This window comes from Neovison vison, chromosome 11, assembly GCF_020171115.1.
Source record: "Neovison vison isolate M4711 chromosome 11, ASM_NN_V1, whole genome shotgun sequence".
NCBI classification, from domain to species: domain Eukaryota; kingdom Metazoa; phylum Chordata; class Mammalia; order Carnivora; family Mustelidae; genus Neogale; species Neogale vison.
The window spans coordinates 188,153,632-188,173,150 of NC_058101.1; the positions used below are offsets into that span (position 1 = coordinate 188,153,632).

A 19,519-nucleotide genomic window follows, 5' to 3' on the forward strand; every position below is an offset into this window, starting at 1 on the left:
AAAAATATTAATGCTTTTATGCATTTAAGAATTATAAAATAAGTAACTTCAAATAAAACAATCAATTATAAAAAGATGTTCTATTATCCTTATGAATGTGTTGGTTATGTTACATATAGTAACTAAAAATGAAACAAGAAAAGCAGCTAATTTTACCACTCAAGTAAAGAATTACAAGTGAAAGCCTTCAGTATTTTATGATATGAATTCTCTTTTACAGCCAAATGACATATATACACTAAGCTATATCTAAAAAAAAAATAATAATAATAAGAGCTATAAAACTAAGGATATTTAAGACTAATGGAAAAAAATTAACAAAAAGTGGACACCAAAACTAAGCAGATTGTTACCTGGCGCTTCATTGCATGCATTTCTGTTAGACTGCTGTAGTTTTCTCCTAGCATGTGCTGTAGGAAAGGGCAGACATAAGGATGAACATAAAATGTGTATGAATAGTAAAGACAGGGTCCATAATATGAGTAAGTGAATTTAAAAAAAAAAAAAAAAAAAAAAAAGCAAGTTTCCTTAAAATTGTTTGCCTGAACTGAGCTGTTGTCACAAGGTATGGCTTATACTTTATTTAAAAAATAATCTTATTAGGGAAAATATCAAGAGATTTGCTATAAACATACAAAAACTTAATGTGACTGATGACTGTCATGATAAACTTCTGCCACTCACTCTTAGAAGCAAATACATCAAGGTGAAGCTCCCACACTCCTGAGGGAGGAGAGCACTGTACAACTCAGTACTAGCAGTCATAGATCTACTCTCTGGTAGTCATATAACAAAAACTACTAGTCCATGCTATAAACAATTTTAGAGTAATGATTAAAACTAAGTCTTTTTAGAAAGCGAATATGTAAATACACAAGGGTATATTTACACATTTAGGCATTTTTTAGCGCACCAAAATTCAATCATTGTATTTTTTCTAAGTAACAGTAATAAGGTCTTAAGTCCTATAACTGACTATCCATTATTTAGGTAACTCAATAATCCAATTAATAAGCCTTTCAATTTAGTGCCCCCTTCCCCAACCTCCACCAACTATTTACTCCTTGAAGATCTCACTATTTGATAAAGACAGTAAAAGGAGATAAAATTGTAAAATTTTGGTAAAATGCTAGGGTCACATCAGGAAAATTGACAGTTTTGCCAAAATGATCTAGACTTAAAAGAAAGCCAGGATTAAAACTTCCACCCTGCCATTTCTTAGCAATATGACCTTGAGGAAGTCAGTTCAAAATACAAACAAATGTGCTGTTCCTGATTACAAAAGCAATAAATATTCGTTATGAAAGCTTTAGAAAATACAGAAGTCTAAAGATGATAAAATCACTATTAACATTTTGATGCATTTTCTTCTAGTCTTTATTCATTCTGGTTTTTTGTTTAAACATAGTTGGAATCATAGTTCAGACAACACTAAATCCCAGTTACTTTTTCCATTTTTGTTTCCTTAGCACAGATAAGTACAATTACTGGGATAAGGCCATGAGGTTTGAAGCTTTCCAGAAAAACTGCACCAGTTTATGTCACTAGCTCTTTATGATGCTGGGAAAAAAACAGGGATATTCTCTGACCATGTTTCCTCATCTGCAAAATGGAAATAAAACCAGTTCTCAAATGAGACGAATAATTTAATTTGTAAATAGTAAAGCAGAATACAAATGATAGCTGCTACTCTCACTTTTCACCAAGGATCTTACTGACACCTGACAACTGAGGGTTTCTATTTACTGCCTCCCTCTCCATGTTTTTTTGAGATGTACTTGTTCTTTATAAATCAGGAAAGTACCAGTACTCAAAACAGCGGCAAAATGTAACTCTGTTCATTCATTCAGTTAACACCTAGTAAGTGCCTACCATGTGTCCGGTACCATGGCAACATTCAAGGTATCACCTGCTGCCAAGGAATCCAAAAAAGGTGATGAAGACACTTAAGTAAATACTATATAAATGTGATATGGGCAACAGAAGAGATTTACACAGGCTACAAAAGAAACAAAAAAGGAGAAAGGGAAAATTCTCTGAGCTTTGATCTGATGCAAATTCAGAGTTCCAGAATTAATAGTTTATTTAAAACTCCAATAGAGAAAAAGGTTTACAAAGAGCAAAAGACAGAAAAGACACCTGCTGAGGTGAGAAACAGAAAGACAGCTATAGGAAAACTTTAGTACAGTGCCAAGAAAGAGGCAACATCAAGGCAGAGAGGGTGGGGAGAAAGAGTCTAGAGATGCAAAAAAAGGAGCCAAACTCTGCTGGCCAGATGTTGCATTAAAGCACTTGGACCCTATCCTGTAAGCATGGTAAAGCCAAAGATTTTAAACAGGGAATGATTTTATATCAAATTCTTATTCAGAGAAGATTTTTAAAATTTCAAATCAGCTCCAAATTAATGTCAACTATACTTTTTTCCTTAAAATTTCATCAAGAAGTGTCAAAAGCTACTATCAGAATAAAAAATATTTCCAGTTTACATTTCTTGAAATCAAGGAATGTATACTGTAATCTTCTAGTACATATAACCTTGCACATGACAGAAAAGTGTGACAGACCAATTGGTTTTCAAATCTAAGATGAAGTCCTTAGATTAAAGCAAACCAAAAAGGAACATACCTGAAGATATTTCTGTAGACCTACTACATTTTATTATTTTTTCCAGCTGCTCATGATTCTTTCTGCTGAATACTTTTGCTTGAACAGGCTCTTCAGTCTGGGCTGAATGTCTGTTCCTACTTTTGCAAGGTTCACATGTGCTAGACATACTGGCACTTTCATACCCTTGAGTAAAAAAAGTGACAACTGTTATCAGTTGCAACTAACTCAAACTGAAAGGGAAATTGATTTCCATAGTGAAATAGCACAGGTACTCAATTTAGAATGCTGTATAAATAGAAAACAGTAAATATAATGTCTTATGACAACCTCTGGAAGGATGGGGTAACAGTTAAAATATTCTAACAATTCATCATCCTTTGAAACCACCTTCGTGAGTACATCCCAACGCAAATTATACTGTAGACCTTACATGATCCAAATTTTCTACTAGTCTCCAAGTTAACCATTTTTCAGTATTAGGAAATACAAGAAAGAATCACATCCAATCTACATAAAACGTAAATAACAGAGATAAGAGTAATGGGCATTAATCAGGTATGTCTGCCTTCTTATAACCTGTTTGCAATATGACTTGATTTAAAAGGTCTTACCCACGCATAGGTTTATATATTTATATATAAATATATAAACAATATATTTTATATATTTATAAAACCTATGCGTGGGTAAGATATATATATATGTATATGTATATACATATATATATATATTAGTCTACATTTAGACTATATATTAGTCTTAAATTTTCCTTGCTATATGGCACAAGTTTGGAATTCAACTTTATTTTGTTTCACATGGATACTTAGGGAATACACCCTATTCCCAATGAAATAAAATGCAGTCTTGGTCAATATACTCAGTCTCCGTATTTACTGAGGTTTATTTCTGGGCATTCTATCTGTTTAATTTATCTATTCCAATGCCATCTTCATTCTTTTAGCCAAAGAAGTTTTACAGAATGCTTAAACACCTGGTAAGGCAAGTCCTATGTAGGTAGTTTCTTTTCTTGGCTATTCTTAGACATTTGTCCTTCCCTATAAGATTTGAGATTTTTTTTTTTTCCAATTTCAAAAACAGTCCACAGAGATTCAAAACAGAATCACATTAAAAGCACTTATTAACTCAAGGAGAACTGGTATTTAATAATTTTACACAATTTTTAAGAACACAGTTTTGTTTTTCATACTTGTTCAATCTTGCTTTGTATTCTTCAAAAATGTTTATAATTTTTTATAGATCTGGTACTTTCCTTGTTAAATTTATTCCTAAGAATTTCCTCCCCAATGGCTTCGGATACTACTATGGGAAGACTATTTCCCCCCACTTCCATTCTACTGAGTGTTACTAGGATAGAGAAAAATATTTGTAAACTTATTTCATAACCAGCTGCTTTACCAATTTGTTAACTTTAGTAGCTATTTTCCAGTGTTTCTTGGGCTCTCTCAGAAAAAGTAAAAATTTGTTTTCCTCCTTTTTCAATATTTATGCCAATTATTTAATTTCTTGTCATAATATTTTCCAAACAATGTTAGATAACAATGGTGGTAGAGAGGGAATCCCTGATTAATTTCTAATTTTGATGTAGATTATATTTGGAGTATTTTCATTTACAATGTCATTTGTGACTGGCATTAGCTAACAGCTTTCATTATTTTAATTATTAAGTAACTGTCTACTTCGATGCATTTTACTTGTGATTTTTATTAGAAATGACTTCAAATTTTATCTCATCTACTGCTATGGTTATAGGACTTCTGTCCTTCAATTTCTTGACATGAAAATTATGTTGACAGATTTCCTGATAATGAACCATGATTACATTTCTGTAATAAACCCTATTGACAACAGTCTGATACTCTTTTTGATATACTGGGAGATTAAATTGGCTAATATTTTACTTTCGAATTTGTATTAGTAACTGAGATTGAGCTATTTTTTTTTAATTATTTATTTGATAGAGAGACAGTGAGAGAAGAAGCACAAGCAGGGGGAGTAGGAGAGGGAGAAGCAGGCCTCCCGCCGAGCAGGGAGCCCAATGTGGGGCTTGATCCCAGAACCCTGGGATGGTGACCTGAGCCGAAGCCAGACGCTTAACGACTGAGCCACCCAGGCACCCCACAAAAGTTAATTCTTTTTTTTAATATAATTTTTTACTTTTTATTAACATATAATGTATCATTAGCCCCAGGGGTACAGGTCTGTGAATCGCCAGGTTTAAACACTTTATAGCACATAACTTCCCCAATGGCCATAACCCCACCACCCTCTCCTTACCCCCCTCCCCTTGGCAACCCTCAGTTTGTTTTGTGAGATGAAGCGTCTCTCATGGTTCGCCTCCCTGATCTACTGTTTTCTTTACTGAACTATTATCTCCCCTTTTCACCTTTTCCTATAAAGGTGTCTAATCTTCATTCGTATGTTGTTTCTGTTGTTTTCCTCAGGTAAGATGCACCAAGATCTTTTCACTATGACAAGTGAAGGCTCTAGTTTGAATATAGGATTCTTGAGTTGCAGTACTTTTTTTGGACATTATTTCACTTTCTTCTATTTCTTCTGTTGTCTGATGTCAGTTTGGTTCTTTCTCATTGTATGAAATTTGTTCTTGCAGTCTGGAAGCTTACTAGATTTTTACTTTTTCCTTAGAATTAAGCAATTTTGTCAGAATATACATAGAGGTATGTGTACCTTTTACCCCTTGCCTCCTGGCTGGACAACAGTTAGGTGTTTTGATCTGCAGTCATCAGTCTTTCTTCATTAAAGATTCCCCTTTATTATTATTTATTTAATTAGTGCCTTTCCACCAGTTTTTTTTTCCTCCTTTAGTATTCCCTATATATCATATCTCCAAGATTTGTCATCGAGCCTCTCTATCATTTTCCTCTTGATCTTATCTTAGTATTTTCTGCTCTGTACAATAGCATTAATTCTTTCCCTCGATTTTCTAGGCCAGTAATTTGGGACTTAATACCATCCTCTTTTTTGAACAGTCTAAAACATTAAATGTGAAAATCATTTTTTCTAGTTCTACAAAATTTGTTAAAACTCAATCTGCCTGTTTTTATGATTTTGTTCAAGTGTGTATATCCTTCAATAACTGCTTTTACCTGTTCTAGTGTTCTGCTTTCTGTCTTTTCTCTGGCTACTGGTCCCTTTTACATGCATTTTTACATTCACTGGGCTGGTCAGGCCTCATATCTGCCCTTAAGGCTGGACCCACCTGCCGGACAGCTGCCCTGGCATGCGGACAGTACCCTTGGAAGTCTCACTCCTATGGTAAAGCAGTGTTTTGCTAGCAAGTTGTCAGACATCGAGATAGAAAGAAGCAGCTTCTCTATTCAGTCTCCTCGGCTGCAAAGGCAAATGCTCTCCCAGATGCAAGGTAGGGGGAATGCCACCTACTTGTACTTTCCCATTAGTACCTCGAAGTGACAAAAGCCTGCTATTCTTGGAAGGAAGGGAGGTGTCAAGAATAGGAGGGGCCTGGATGTTGGCCCGCCAACCAAGTTTTCTCCAGGAATGGTAGAGCTCTGATCTTCGCCCCTGACATTCACTGAATGAGCCAACAGAATCTAAGGTCTTGCTATTACAGTCTCCAGACCACAACAGCCGCTCTGCGAATAACAAGTAAGTTCCGAATATACTGTCAGTTTACTCTCGGTCATATCCAATCTGGAGTTAACCTTCCCTTTTTATTTGTAAGGACGTCATTCAAGTTAGGACATGATCATCTCATATTTGGGTTCCTGATTTCTTTTTTGCTCTCTCAGAAAAGGAGCCCTCTTGGGTTACTTTTGACCTTACCATAAATAGGTTCAGCAAATAAAGGTACACAACTGCCAAAAGTAATAGATAAATAGGAATTAATGAAGGTTAATGATACCTCAGAGTTACACTGGCTAGGCCAGCTAGTCTACCACCACCACCACCACATAACGGTCATTAGTGGAAAGGTGTGACCTCCTCCTATCCCATTTGTCACTCTGTACCTTTCACACAATCTGTTTTTCTCAGCACCAGTGGCGAGGCAGTCAGAAAAAAGAGTACTTCTAGTTGTGTCTCCACTTTAGGGACACAGCTCAGCCATGTCCTCTGGTGGCACCCTGGAGACCCTACACATATCCGCACAGGCCACAAGGGTAAAGACTGAACTGCAGCTGAGCCTGAGTCTTGGCAGAAGGCCTGATGATCCTCCTGGAGCACAGAACACAAGAACACAGGAGGCCTGTGAGGAACTGCTACTTGGCCATCTGTAAATCTGTCATCAAGAGGGTCTCATCTCCTCCTCATTTCTGAGGAAAGAGGAGACCTTTTTTTCTCACACTCTGAGGACACACCTCCAAACTACAGAGTGGTCAGTAGTAGCTGCAGCACAACACTGGCTCCTCAACAACAGGGGTCCCACCACTCAGGCTGTAATGGTTACCTGGCCTCTTCGGTTTCAGTCTTCCCCTTGTGGCCCACAGGACAAAGAACACAGGGAGTGGGGACTTCCAGCTACCTTTACTTTCTCTGCCTATGTAAATAATCAGCTCTCTGAATCTAAAAAGGATTGTTTCTTTCCTGGCCACATCTGTCAGGCCTTGCCCTTCCTAACAATTGGCATCCATTTCATCTCAATCTTCATTCATAAACAAAGGAAAGGGAAGAGAAAAGAAATGAAAAGACTCGGGGACGGTTACAGTATATTAACACTTCTATCCAATTTTCAAAGAAAATGAAGAAGATCTAGATTATATGATCCCACTGCTCTCTGACAGCATCAAAAAAGGAAATGGACCTGGTAGCGTGTAGCCAGATTACAGGTCTGATACCTGAAGCACACAGAAAGGCAAGGAAACATGCTCAACTCAGAAAGTCTGAATTGGAATGTAAGTTTAAAAGATGATTATCACTATCACATAATTTGTAAAACCTTACTTCACATGCAGTGATATGTAATTTTACATATAAAGACCTTCTAAAGATTAATATATGTTACTATCAGTAGAAACAAAGTTCAATGAAGATTTAGCATGCTACCTCTAAAAACTGTCCCCAAGTGCAAAAACATACATAAACAGTTCAATCTAGTAGATGTGGTACAGCATAACTGGCTGTGCCGCCTCTCTCAAGAGAGCAACTCAAGTCCCACCACACTGGTCTATTTCTCATATCCTATTGCCTTCCCCAACTGCTCTCTTCTTTTTTTCCCGCCTCTAAACTTTTTTTCACTGTTACTACAGTTTAGAATGCCTTCCAATATTCTCTACATCCACCTATATTAAAGACTAGTAAATATCCCATTTTCTAAGAAATCATGGCTATTCTTATCCCATAAAATAGCAGTGGTCTAGATCAGTGCCTCCCAGACTTTAATGAGCACATTTTTCATATTGAAAACATCTAGAATCTTGCTAAAATGCAAAGTGAAAAGCAATGTGTATTAATTCAGTTGGTATAAGGTGGGACCCAAGCGTGCATTGGACAAGTACTGATGCTACTTGTCCATAGTTCCCACTTTGGATAGCAAGGGTTTAGCTGACTGATTTGATTTTGCTACATATTAGCTTGACTCTGCATATATTAGTTAGATTCTATCAAGTCTTTGATTTTTGTGTGTGTCTTAAAGCAGGGCTTTCACTGACAGATCATCTTGAATGCCTGTCGAACAAATGTGTATATTGTGTTTCTGGCAGATATTTTTTACACTTGTTATGGAAGAGGGCACAGAGATCAGAACATCAGTCTTTGCCTTGAAAGAAAAAAGCTAAATTATATATACGGAACCGTAATTCCTCAAAATAAAGGGGTTTCAAAAATAAATATACCAATTATTTCTAGGTTTAGGTAGATATGGCCATTTGCTGGCTTAAGGGTTCCCTAAGACCCTGCTACTTAGAGTGAAATTCACACACCAAGATCAACAAGACATGGAAACTTGTTAGAAATATAGACCTTTGGGTCCCTACCCAGACACAAACAGTCTACCTTTAAACAAGATTCTCATGGAGAAAAATTAAAATTTAAGAATCACTGTCCTAGCACATTTAACTGGCTGAATGAGAAAATGCTATAAAATAAGTTATTAGTGCTTCTTCATTTATTCATATGGCCAAAAAAAAAGCATTTCTGTTGGGGTAAGATAACAGAGATAGGAAGTTCAATGAGTTACCCAAAGGGCCACTCTCTAAACATGGCCATGTTTATCTACTTAAGTGTTCTCTGGTGGCACCAAGAGCCATCTTGGAGGAAGCAGAGTAGTTGGATTTTCATTCATTTGTATCACTAATCTGCTACATAAAATCAGCTCCTCCCAAACCTATAATGATAAAATATTTTCAAAGATAATAACATGTGTGCTGAGAAAATTATCATCCCTGCTCAAATCTGCTTGTTTCACCATCGAATCAGACTCTTTAGATGGGAGTAGCGATAGGAGCCAAGGACATGAAGGTTATAAGAACTGAAATGAAATACAAGAGTAGGTAGTCTTTCTCACACCCAGTTTTCATCAGATTTTTCAAATGTTTCACTAACCTACTATGAAGGTTACAAATATTTACAAGTGGATTTTTTACCATAGGGTTTCCTAGGACCTCATATACTTGCATATATTGGGAGCTTCCAAGAGAGTGAGCTGTATGTGGTGACTTTTCGAAGTTTTCTGATTGTAAGTCTTAAATACTTTGTCCTTAAGCACTAAGTACAATCTCCTTGAACGCAGAACAACCTCTCAAAAAGCTGAAAAGCATCCCTAGCAACCTTAAAGGAGGATCCTTTAACTCTAATATTCCAGATTCTAGTTAATAAAACTAGTTTCTACCTAGCATTAGACTTGAATAAATCCTTCCAAATTCGAAAAACCTATTTTTTTTAAATGGCATGCAGTTAACACTATTAAAAGAACTTTGATAGGCTATCCAATGAGAAGATTCAACAAAACAAGGGTTAATGTTTCATCTTATTAATTTAACTTCCGTAAGGACTAAGAGCAAACTTGTTTTAGAAGTGGTTTCACCAGAAATCATAACAAAGTGTTGGATGTAGGATAAGATGTAAAAAGAATGTAAAATTGAATGTGAAAAGAATGAACAACAGTAAAAATTCGACCCTTTGGCAACCTTTAGTAACCTACAAGATTTACAAAACATCTTCTAAGCTTGTAGTAACCACACACACAGGAAATATAAGAATATCTACAACATTAAACCCTATCTGATAAATTTTATATAAAAACTTATGAAGGTGACTAAAAGTAACTTTATTCGACTAGGCCTAGAACAGTGCTTATCCATTTAGCCACAATGAAATGAAGTATGTCAAATACCAGAATAAAGTTATCAACATTTACACTGATCAATATTCAACAAATTTTGACACTTACCAATATTTTTAACTCTGCTTTTCAGCTGAGTAGAATGCCTTTTCTTACTCTTTGATTTAGGAGTTTTATCTTTAGATGCCAGGCTGGCCTGTGCAGATGCTTTCCTTGTCTTGAATGTTTTGGTTACTGTTGTTGGATCCACTGGATCAGGCATACTGCTAAAGCTTTCTAATGACTCTTCATCAAACTGGCGTCTTCTCCGGCTGGTATCTAATTGATTTTTGCGATTACTATTTGTAGTTTTCTCTACAGACACTGGAAATCCAGTCTTGATAAATGGTTTTTCTACATCACCTTCTTGGTCATATAACCATGGTGTCCTACTGTTTTCCACCTCCTCTTCAGGCTGTTTTTGATTCCTTACCAATGAAAATAAATTTTTACAGATATGATGACAGAGTTCTATGTTTACTGGAAAACTGCAGATATAGTAAATAGATTTAGGCAAATAAAAACATTAACAGGCTCTAAAAACATTTTCATAAAATATACATTAAATATGTAAATATTATACAGGTCCTTAAATACTTTAAATATTTTCTTGAGAGGGAGAATCTTTTTTTTTTTTTTTTTTTTTTTAAGATTTTATTTATTTGAGAGAGAGAAACAGAGTACAAACAGGGGAAAGGACAAAGGGACAAGCACACTCCCCACTGAGTGTGGATCCCAACAGAGGACTCAATCTCAGGACCCTGAGATCATGACCTGAAGTCTGACACTTAACTGACTGAGCTACCCAGACACCCCAGAGAGAGAATCTTAAGCAGGTTCCACACCCAGCGTGGAACCCAAAACGGGGCTCAATCTCACAACACTAAGACATGACCTGAGCTAAAATTAAGAGTTGGATGCTTAACTTAGTGACCCAGGGGCCCCTTTAAACTTTAGTATCAGACCCTTCTCACTAAACCATTTTCACTGGCAAAAGCAGCAATCAAAAGATCTAGCACTCATGATGAAAAAGAATGGGAAAGAAAAATTTTAAAAAACAATGAAATATACAAGAAAAAAACAAAACACTTGGAGGAAGAGCTGAGAAAGAGTTGTATGTAGTAGAGGGTTTGGCAATATACACAAATCTGTGTCACCAAAAGCAGTTCAAAATAGAACTGGAATTGGTGAAAACAACTGTCCATGCAACTCATAATTTATTCCTCCATTCATTAAGTACAGTTTAGTTCTATTGGTCTCGTGTCATTTTCCAAATTTTATCTGCTAAACACTAACATCGTTTAATATGTTAAAAGGTATTTGCTGACCATCTAAATTTGGCAAACAAAAGACAAACATGTCTGCAAGATTTCTCAAAACTTTAAACATGCCAATGTCCTATACAAATGTCTTAAAAGTGAACATAGTGAGCAAAATGTCCAAAATTTTTATCACAGAATCTGACATGAACAATAGTGTTGAAGAACATGATTTAGGAGACACTGACCTCCAGGTTTCAAATTAACACAAGATTAGCAAACCTATAGTCTGCAGGCCAAATTCAGCCTGCTAGGTATTTCTGTATGGCCTGAGAGCTAAAATGATTCTTTCTTTTGAAAGGAAAAAAAAAAGGATTTTAAAATTTATTTTAGAAGGGGGAGGGCAGAGGGAGAGGGAGAGAAAGAATCTCAAGCAGATTTAGCACAAAGCCCAACCTGAGGCTTGCCTGGTCCCACCCACGAGATCATGACCCAAGCCAAAATCAAGATTTGCGACACTCAGTTGACTGAGCGACCCAGGAGCCCATAAAATGATTCTTACAAAAAGTAAAATAAAATATTCTTATATTCTTAAATGGTTGAAAAAAATCAAAGGAAGAAAAATTGTTTGTGACAGAAATTATGTAAAATTCACATTTCAGTACTCATAGATAAGGTGTTATTGGAACACAGCTGCTTGTTCACATATTGTTTTGGCTACTTTCATACAAAAATGGCAGAAATAAATGGTCTGCAATATTTATCATCAAGCCCTTTCCAATATAAGTTTTCTGACCTCAGCTCACTACAATGTTTCATCTGACCTCTTGTTATCTCTAGCCATTAAAGTCAGGGAAGCTAACTATTTAACCAGTTGACATTTTGGGGAAATGAGGTCTAATCTGAAGTAGGTCAAATATCTCAATATTAATAATCCAAATCCACCTTTTTTACTATTAATTATATATAAAATATGGATAATAATAAAGTAGGGACCTTACAATAGCAAAGCTATTTACTAAAGCTTTGAACAAATGTTTATTGCTTATGATGGAAATTCATTCAAACATCATTTCTGAATGGCAACTGAGCCCTAAACACCGTTAGGCTCTGACAATGGAGTACTTTTAAAGAGCAATAGGATGTTTAATTGAAAGAAGTGGTTAGTAGATCTAAGAAAAAGTCAGGGAGGTCAACCATAGGATTCCTAGAGTCAAATACAGTTGAATTCTAAGAGGTTTTGTTTAATCAGGTTAAAAAAAAAAATCCATGATTTAATAATTAAATAGTGCCAATAGTGCCAAAATGATTACTTAAGTGCTCCAACACATGCCCAATCATACAACTAAAGAGAAAAGTGATGTGACTTTTATATTTGTAAAGGTCTGCAAAGACAAAATCAAAGAGATACTTCTCACAGAAGTATAGGCTGAACTGACCTCTAATTTTTCATCCGAAAAAGTTTTTTTCTGAAGTAAGTATGAGTAACAATAAAAAGACTATAGTTTTACCAGCTGGCTATCAAAATCATTTTCTGGATTAGCCCAATCATTAAGAATGTTATTTATTTAGCTATAAATATATAGAATGATTGACCTGACTCAACCAACTAGTCTTTTACACTATCTGAGTCAAAAATTTTATGTGGGAAGACTATTATATTAAAAAATAACAACACTGAGGAAAAAAATATGTTAACACTGAGAAAGAGAGAAAGAAATCCTGACTATGACTGATAGCATCTATCAATAATGTAATAGTGCTCAACATTACATTCAGATAGGCCTTAAGAACATATTCTAATCAGGAGCTATAAATCAAGGAGCCATCACTTTACAACTATCATCTAGTAGTTAATATTAGTTTCTAGCCCTAAAGTGAACTTAAGGACAGATATCAAATCAAGGCAAGAGACATTTTATGGGTCAGGTCTTATCCTTCACTCTGATCAAAACAATGAATTATTCCTGTTATCAGGATTAGTGGCAGATGTATGCCTGAGACACCTGGTAAAGTATCAGTTTAATATTCTCAATGCTAACAAGCCAAATAATAACAAGTATCCTTCTTGTGTCTGCAAATTAAATATAATTAGATATAATCATATAAGTAACATTTAAGAAAATAATGGATTGGGTTCACAATCAAGTACCTTTGTTTTTCTGCTCCAACAGAAGAACTGCTTTCAAAAGGTTTTGGAAAAGCCATATATTCTGTTTTTCCTGAAGAATTCTGGGCTAATGGTTGCTGCTGTTCAGTGGGTGTAGAAATATTCTGAGAAAAATCTCCAAAATTAGAAGGAAATAAAGGGCTGAAATTCATGCCTAATAAATAAAAGAAATAGGTAAGACAACAATAAAAGAAGTACCTAAAGGCCTTAATACAAAATTAAAACACAGTTTTAATTAAATGTGTCACTCAAATCCACCAAAACAAGTAACTGTTAAAATAAACTAATATTCATTTGTTCAATCATGGTTTACAGTTCAGCCCACTAGCTTTTTGGCATTGATGACTAAACAAAGTAACAGGTAAATACCTACAAGCATCTGGTACCCGGTAAGCTAATGAATGTCAAGTACTATTACTTCTAACTTTTTAGCTCTGAAGGGATGAGGATTATTTATTTACATGTTTTTTCGTTTAATGCTCAAACAACACTATGACATAGGTATTAAATTAATTTTACCAGGAAGAAAACCGCCTCAAAGATTCAACAGCTAGTAAATGGAAGAGGAGGTCGGATCTCAGGTCTGCACAACTCCAAAGCTTATATTCTTTCTACTCGACTTTAACTGGGAAACTAGAATAGAACTAAGTTCTTACCACACAGTGCGTATGAGATATATTTGCAAGGGGCTACTAACAACCTGGTGGGGGAAAAGGGGTGGAAAAGGCTTCACAATATTAGTTTGTGAAGAATGAATAGTCTTTGCCCAGGGCTGCCACAGGCATGAGGCATATTGGTGTAAAGGAACTGCCTGAGCTCTTTTTAATATGATCTGTTACCTAGAAAGCCACACAAAAAATGTTTGCTGCCGATAATTCATCAGTGCTCAAGAACTAAAATGCTTGTTAAATGTGTTAATGCTATTATTTTTATAATCCTGCTAAGAAAATACACTGCTATTTTTATTGATTTATATTCACAAAGCCCTCCAGCCCTTCCAACCCTTTTTCTCCTCCTATATTCCCTGGCAAACACCTTCAATTCCACTTCCTTCATGACTCACCTCATCTAACTGATCACTTAATTTATTCTACCTTTAGAAAGTCTTTTTTTTTTTTTTTTTTAAGATTTTTTTATTTTTATTTATTTGAGAGAGAGAGACAGTGAGAGAGAGCATGAGCGAGGAGAAGGTCAGAGGGAGAAGCAGACTCCCCATGGAGCTGGGAGCCTGATGTGGGACTCGATCCCGGGACTCCAGGATCACGCCCTGAGCCGGAGGCAGTCGTTTAACCAACTGCGCCACCCAGGCGTCCCTTACCTTTAGAAAGTCTTTTGATTTACTCCTAGTTCTTACCTCTCCTGCCAATGCCTTAGATCAAGGTGTCCTTTCTCTGGTATTACTACAACAAACAGCCTTCGGTTTCCTATCCAAGAGGACACTCTTGGCTCCTCTCTCAAATCTCTGCAACACTATTACTAATGTGATAACGCCTAAAACAGAAATCTCATGCTATCCCCCTGCCCCAAATCCTTCAGTGACCCCTCTGGAAGGCAAAAGAAAGTATAAGCTCCTTTGAGCTTTGAATTGCACAGAAAGTCTCTGCTGCTCTCCAGCTGTATCAATTACTCTTCCCCTGCTAAGGCCCTGGACACTAGCCATTCTTAATGACCTCTAAATTCCCTATGTGATACACTCTTTCACTGCTTTGTAACTCTCAGCGGATCCACTGATTAGGAAGTCCTTTCTCCTCTAATATCCCTGGAAATAAATTTTGTTCATTCTTTAAATAACATGCTTTCTGGAGGGAGTGGGAGGAGAGACCTGCTGATAATTTCCTGCCCTAAGGAAAGGCAACTCCCCTCATTTATACCCCTGCTACCATCCCCATGGCACTGCACGGAGCACCTACTGACATGCTTAGCTTCCTCACTAGATTCTAAATGACTTTAAGCGTTCATTTTACTCATGTGAATCCCAGTCATTTACGTGGTATCTGAGATATAACAGGTGCAGAAAAAATAAAAGCCAAAGCTAAATAAAATTAAATTTAAGCCTAAGCTAAACCTTAGTCTATAACGTATCCTCCCTAACCACACAGTGCCTGATGTGCAGCGGCCACAGGATAGGTTAATGCCCTTTTCCTTTATAAATAGTTGCTAAATTAATTCAAAAGTATAAGACTAAGCCTCTCATAAGTAGTCAATTTAATTTCATTAGCAACCACTGCAAGCTTAAGTTTTAAATGTAGAAAAGTTCATAACTTTCTTTGCATACACCTCCTACCATTCCAGAAGAGACCAATTAAACTCCATGCAATAGACAAAGAATATTGTCAAGCACTTTGCATTTATTTATTTCCTCTTAAGTTTGTAGTCACTTACCTGGTGTAAATGATGAAATATTAGTAAATCCGGGTAGGTTAAACAGATTTACAGGCTGTGGTGGAAAGCTGAAAGGACAAAATAAACTGGGAGAAGAAGGGTGTGATGCACTGCTGCCTCTTTCCTTGCTTCCAGGTTTTTCTGGGTGCTGATTTTGTTGGCGCATAAGTTCATTCAGCATTTGTTTCAACCTACAAATATTTAAGAAGTCAGTAACTTGCAAATCAGTTATATTACGGTCTATTTACAATACCTTCATAAAAAAGTACATGTAAGGGGCGCCTGGGTGGCTCAGTGGGTTAAAGCCTCTGCCTTCGGCTCAGGTCATGATCCCAGGGTCCTGGGATGGAGCCCCACATCGGGCTCTCTGCTCCGCGGGGAGCCTGCTTCCTCCTCTCTCTCTCTGCCTACTTATGATCTCTGTCTGTCAAATAAATAAATAAAATCTTTAAAAAAAAAAAGTACATGTAAAAAGTGATTCAAGAGCATGCAAAAGAGATGGACTGTTTAATATTTACTACAACAAACATCTGCTTGTCCTGCAGGCTTACTTCAATAACTTGGCCTTTGGAACAAGAACCGCACTTACCACTTTGACCAGATAAAAAGCTTAACTATAAGAAACTCATATATTTTTGTTATTAAGAATTTTACCAAGATATAATTTACATACCATACAGATCACCTGATATAAGTGTGAAGTTGAACACTGAAAAAAAAATTTTTTTTAAAGATTTTATTTGACAGAGAGAGAGGTCACAAGTAGGCAGAGAGAGGGGGAAGCAGGCTCCCTGCTGAGCAGAGAGCCCGATGCAGGGCTTGATCCCAGGACCCTGAGATCATGACCTGAGCCGAAGGTGGAGGCTTAATCCACTGAGCCACCCAGGTGCCCCGAACACTGAAAATTTTTAAAAACTAAAGTCTACAGTATTAAAAGGGAACATCAGGCAAATCATTGTTAGTAAAATTTTCGGTTATAGAAAATGTTTGAATATTCAATTCTGCTCATGTCCTTTTCCCCCCAGAAGATAACTATAAAACACATGCTCAGTTTTAGCATTTACTACACAGTTTTACTGCTCCTAAGAAACACATTACCTTTGCACATTATTCTGTTGCCATGTTAGCTGAGTATAGCACTGGTTCAACTGGTGCATGATAAGGTGTACCTGGGGGGAGGCAACATTGCTTGGCATCACACTGTAAGGACCCGTGAGAAGAGTTTGTAGCAGACAAGACAGCGTCTATGGAAAGACAAATTGTCGTAACCGTTATTGATGACTTGAGAAAAATGTGCATGCTTCAGAAACAAGATACAAAAAATGCACTTTCATAGTAAACTTTACCTGCTGGTCCTGCATCAAAGTCTGACAAATATTGACACTGAAATCAAGCTGTTTCTTTAGCTGATTAATTTGTTCTTGCCATTGTTCTTTCTCCTCTACATAAGAGAGCTCTGACACCCAACGAAGGTTTTCCTGACGCTGCATGCTGATATTCTGCTGTCTTGTCTTAGCTAAAGGACGATAATTTCCATCTGCTGAAAAAGGGCGATTGTTCTTCCACCTAACACAGATTTAAAGAGCTAGGTCATCAAATGTAATTATTTGGTTTTTAAAATCTGGCACTAAATCCTGATACCACGGTTCATAGACCAACATTTTCTTAAGATCAAAGTTTAAGTTCAAAGGACTTCAAAAGTATGGAAATGAGGGGGAGGTGGTGAGGAAAAGGGAATTCTAGATTTCTAGCCTTGTGAATTATCATTTTTTTCTACTCTTTTTTAATGTCTTACACAGACAAATCCATGTAATTCTATATTCTACAAAGTGAAAATATTTTATTATATCACAAGCATTTTTCCATGCTTCATGCTTTAAACTTAGCCACATTAAATTCCATCATCAAGTGGAACTACTTAACCATCTTCCATAACAAAGTAATGAATATTATGTTGCTAGGTCTTTTTCAGTATCTATGATTTTCAGTTTTGCTTAACTCTCCAAAAAAGAAGCCAAGATCAAAGCTTATGAATCTTGATCCAGTCTAGTTGGGATCTATCTTGACAAAACTCAATGATAAAATAAAAAGTGTATTTGGTCTTTGTCCCAAATTCCCAACATAGAGCTCCCAAAACTCCTGGCATCTCCTGAGACCCAGAAGTGTCTTTTGTTATTCACAATGGACCCCCCTGAACCACAGCTAAGTTTATGCTAATGACTCTTGGAGGCCCTAGATAGCTTCATGGACAGGGACTGGTCACTAAAAAAACCAACCAAGTATTTAGAGAGCTGGAACTTTTAGCCCCACTGCCAACTTCAAGAGGAGGAGGGTCTGGAGTGAGTTGAATGTCAATGGCCAATGATTTAATCAGTTGTGCCTAGGGAATGAAACTTCCACAAAAACTCCTTATCAAGCTGGTTAGGAGAGCTTCTGGGTTGGTGAACACACTGAAATGCTGGGAGGATGGCACACTCAGAGAGAACATGAAAGCTCTGAGCCCCTTCCCCCACCCATCCCTTGTCCTAAGCATCTCTTCATTTGGCTATTGCTGAGCTGCATCCTTTATAATAGGCAGTGTTCATTAGCTGTTCCAGCAAATTATGAAACCTGAGGAGGGCTTGTGGGAACCCCCACATTTTTAGCAAAGCCAAACAGAAGTGTGAGTACATGGAGACTTGGACTTGCAACTGACATCTGAAGTGAGGGCAATCTTGTGGGACTGAGCCCTTCACTTGTGGTATCTGCCCTAATTCCAAGTAGTGTCAGAACTGAATTAAATTATGACACCCAGTTGGTTCAAAGCATCAGGGAAGTGCTTAGTGTCACAAAGACCTGAGACTTCAGGAATCAAACAAAAAGTTGGAACAGTGAAACTAACCTATTCTTAGTTTCTTTTACGTTGTAAGAGTTATGATTCGCACTGTTAGGAGGATACACAGAAAAGTTATCATTGGAACTGGCATCTTGCTCTTCTTCTTCCTCCTCTTCATCCGTCCGAACAACTCCTTCAGAAAGATAACCATCTTCATCTCCTTCTTCATCCAGTGCACACTGAGTAGAACCGCCCCAAGTTGCCATTGTTCTAGAGATTAAGAGATAATAGGAGATCATTTTGGCAATTGGCTAAATACTTTACCAACTACTGTGCCAGACACTGTACCATGTACATGCGTATACATGTGAAACGTTTTGTTTATAAAATTTCACTGAATTATAGTACCAACATAGATGGTTGGTACTCTCTCCACTGCTGATATATGAAATAGTTTATTCTGCCTTCCACAAAACAATTCTTCAAATAAAAAACTGTATCCCCTAGAAGTTTTTCCCTAAACTAAACCCCCTTAATTTTTAACTTTACCTTGAGCGACCATTTTCTAGAGCAGAGCTGTCCAAAAGAACTTTCTGCAATAGTAGTAATGATCTATACACATGTATCCAATCAGTAACCACTAGGTACACATGGCTAATGAGACTTAGAATGTGGCTGGTGAGACTGAGAAAATGAGTTATTAATTTTATTTAATTTAAATAGGTACAGGTAGGTAATGTAATGGCTGCCATATTGGAAAGCATAATTCTAGAGCCATGGTTCCCAAACCTAGATGCTTATTATGAAAAATATCCAAAGAACTTTTCCAAAATTCAGACTGTGGTACTCCAAACAGAAAAAAAATACTACAGATATAATTTGATAAATAAAGTACATTTGGGACTTCAAAACAGAACAAGTTTCTTCTATGAGGAACAGAAGTTTGGTGCAATGTTCCAAGAATGCATCTG

The 19,519-nt window shown here is 36.6% G+C and overlaps 1 protein-coding gene across 37 annotated transcripts in view; it reads right to left on the reverse strand.

The window, feature by feature from the left end:
• Positions 1-19,519, reverse strand: part of PCM1 (pericentriolar material 1) — an 85,330-nt gene that overhangs the window by 29,012 nt on the left and 36,799 nt on the right. For 13 of the 37 annotated variants that reach the window (XM_044225478.1, XM_044225476.1, XM_044225470.1 and 10 more), the window contains 6 exons: positions 18,615-18,818; positions 17,080-17,299; positions 16,832-16,977; positions 15,734-15,924; positions 13,334-13,505; positions 9,992-10,350 (listed from right to left, as the gene is read on the reverse strand). In XM_044225478.1, coding sequence (XP_044081413.1) covers positions 9,992-10,350; positions 13,334-13,505; positions 15,734-15,924; positions 16,832-16,977; positions 17,080-17,299; positions 18,615-18,818 — 1,292 coding nt within the window. Of the gene's footprint in view, positions 1-353; positions 411-2,625; positions 2,791-9,991; positions 10,351-13,333; positions 13,506-15,733; positions 15,925-16,831; positions 16,978-17,079; positions 17,300-18,614; positions 18,819-19,519 lie in introns of all 37 variants that reach the window. The other 24 variants (XM_044225458.1, XM_044225469.1, XM_044225465.1 and 21 more) reach the window with 2 other exon arrangements.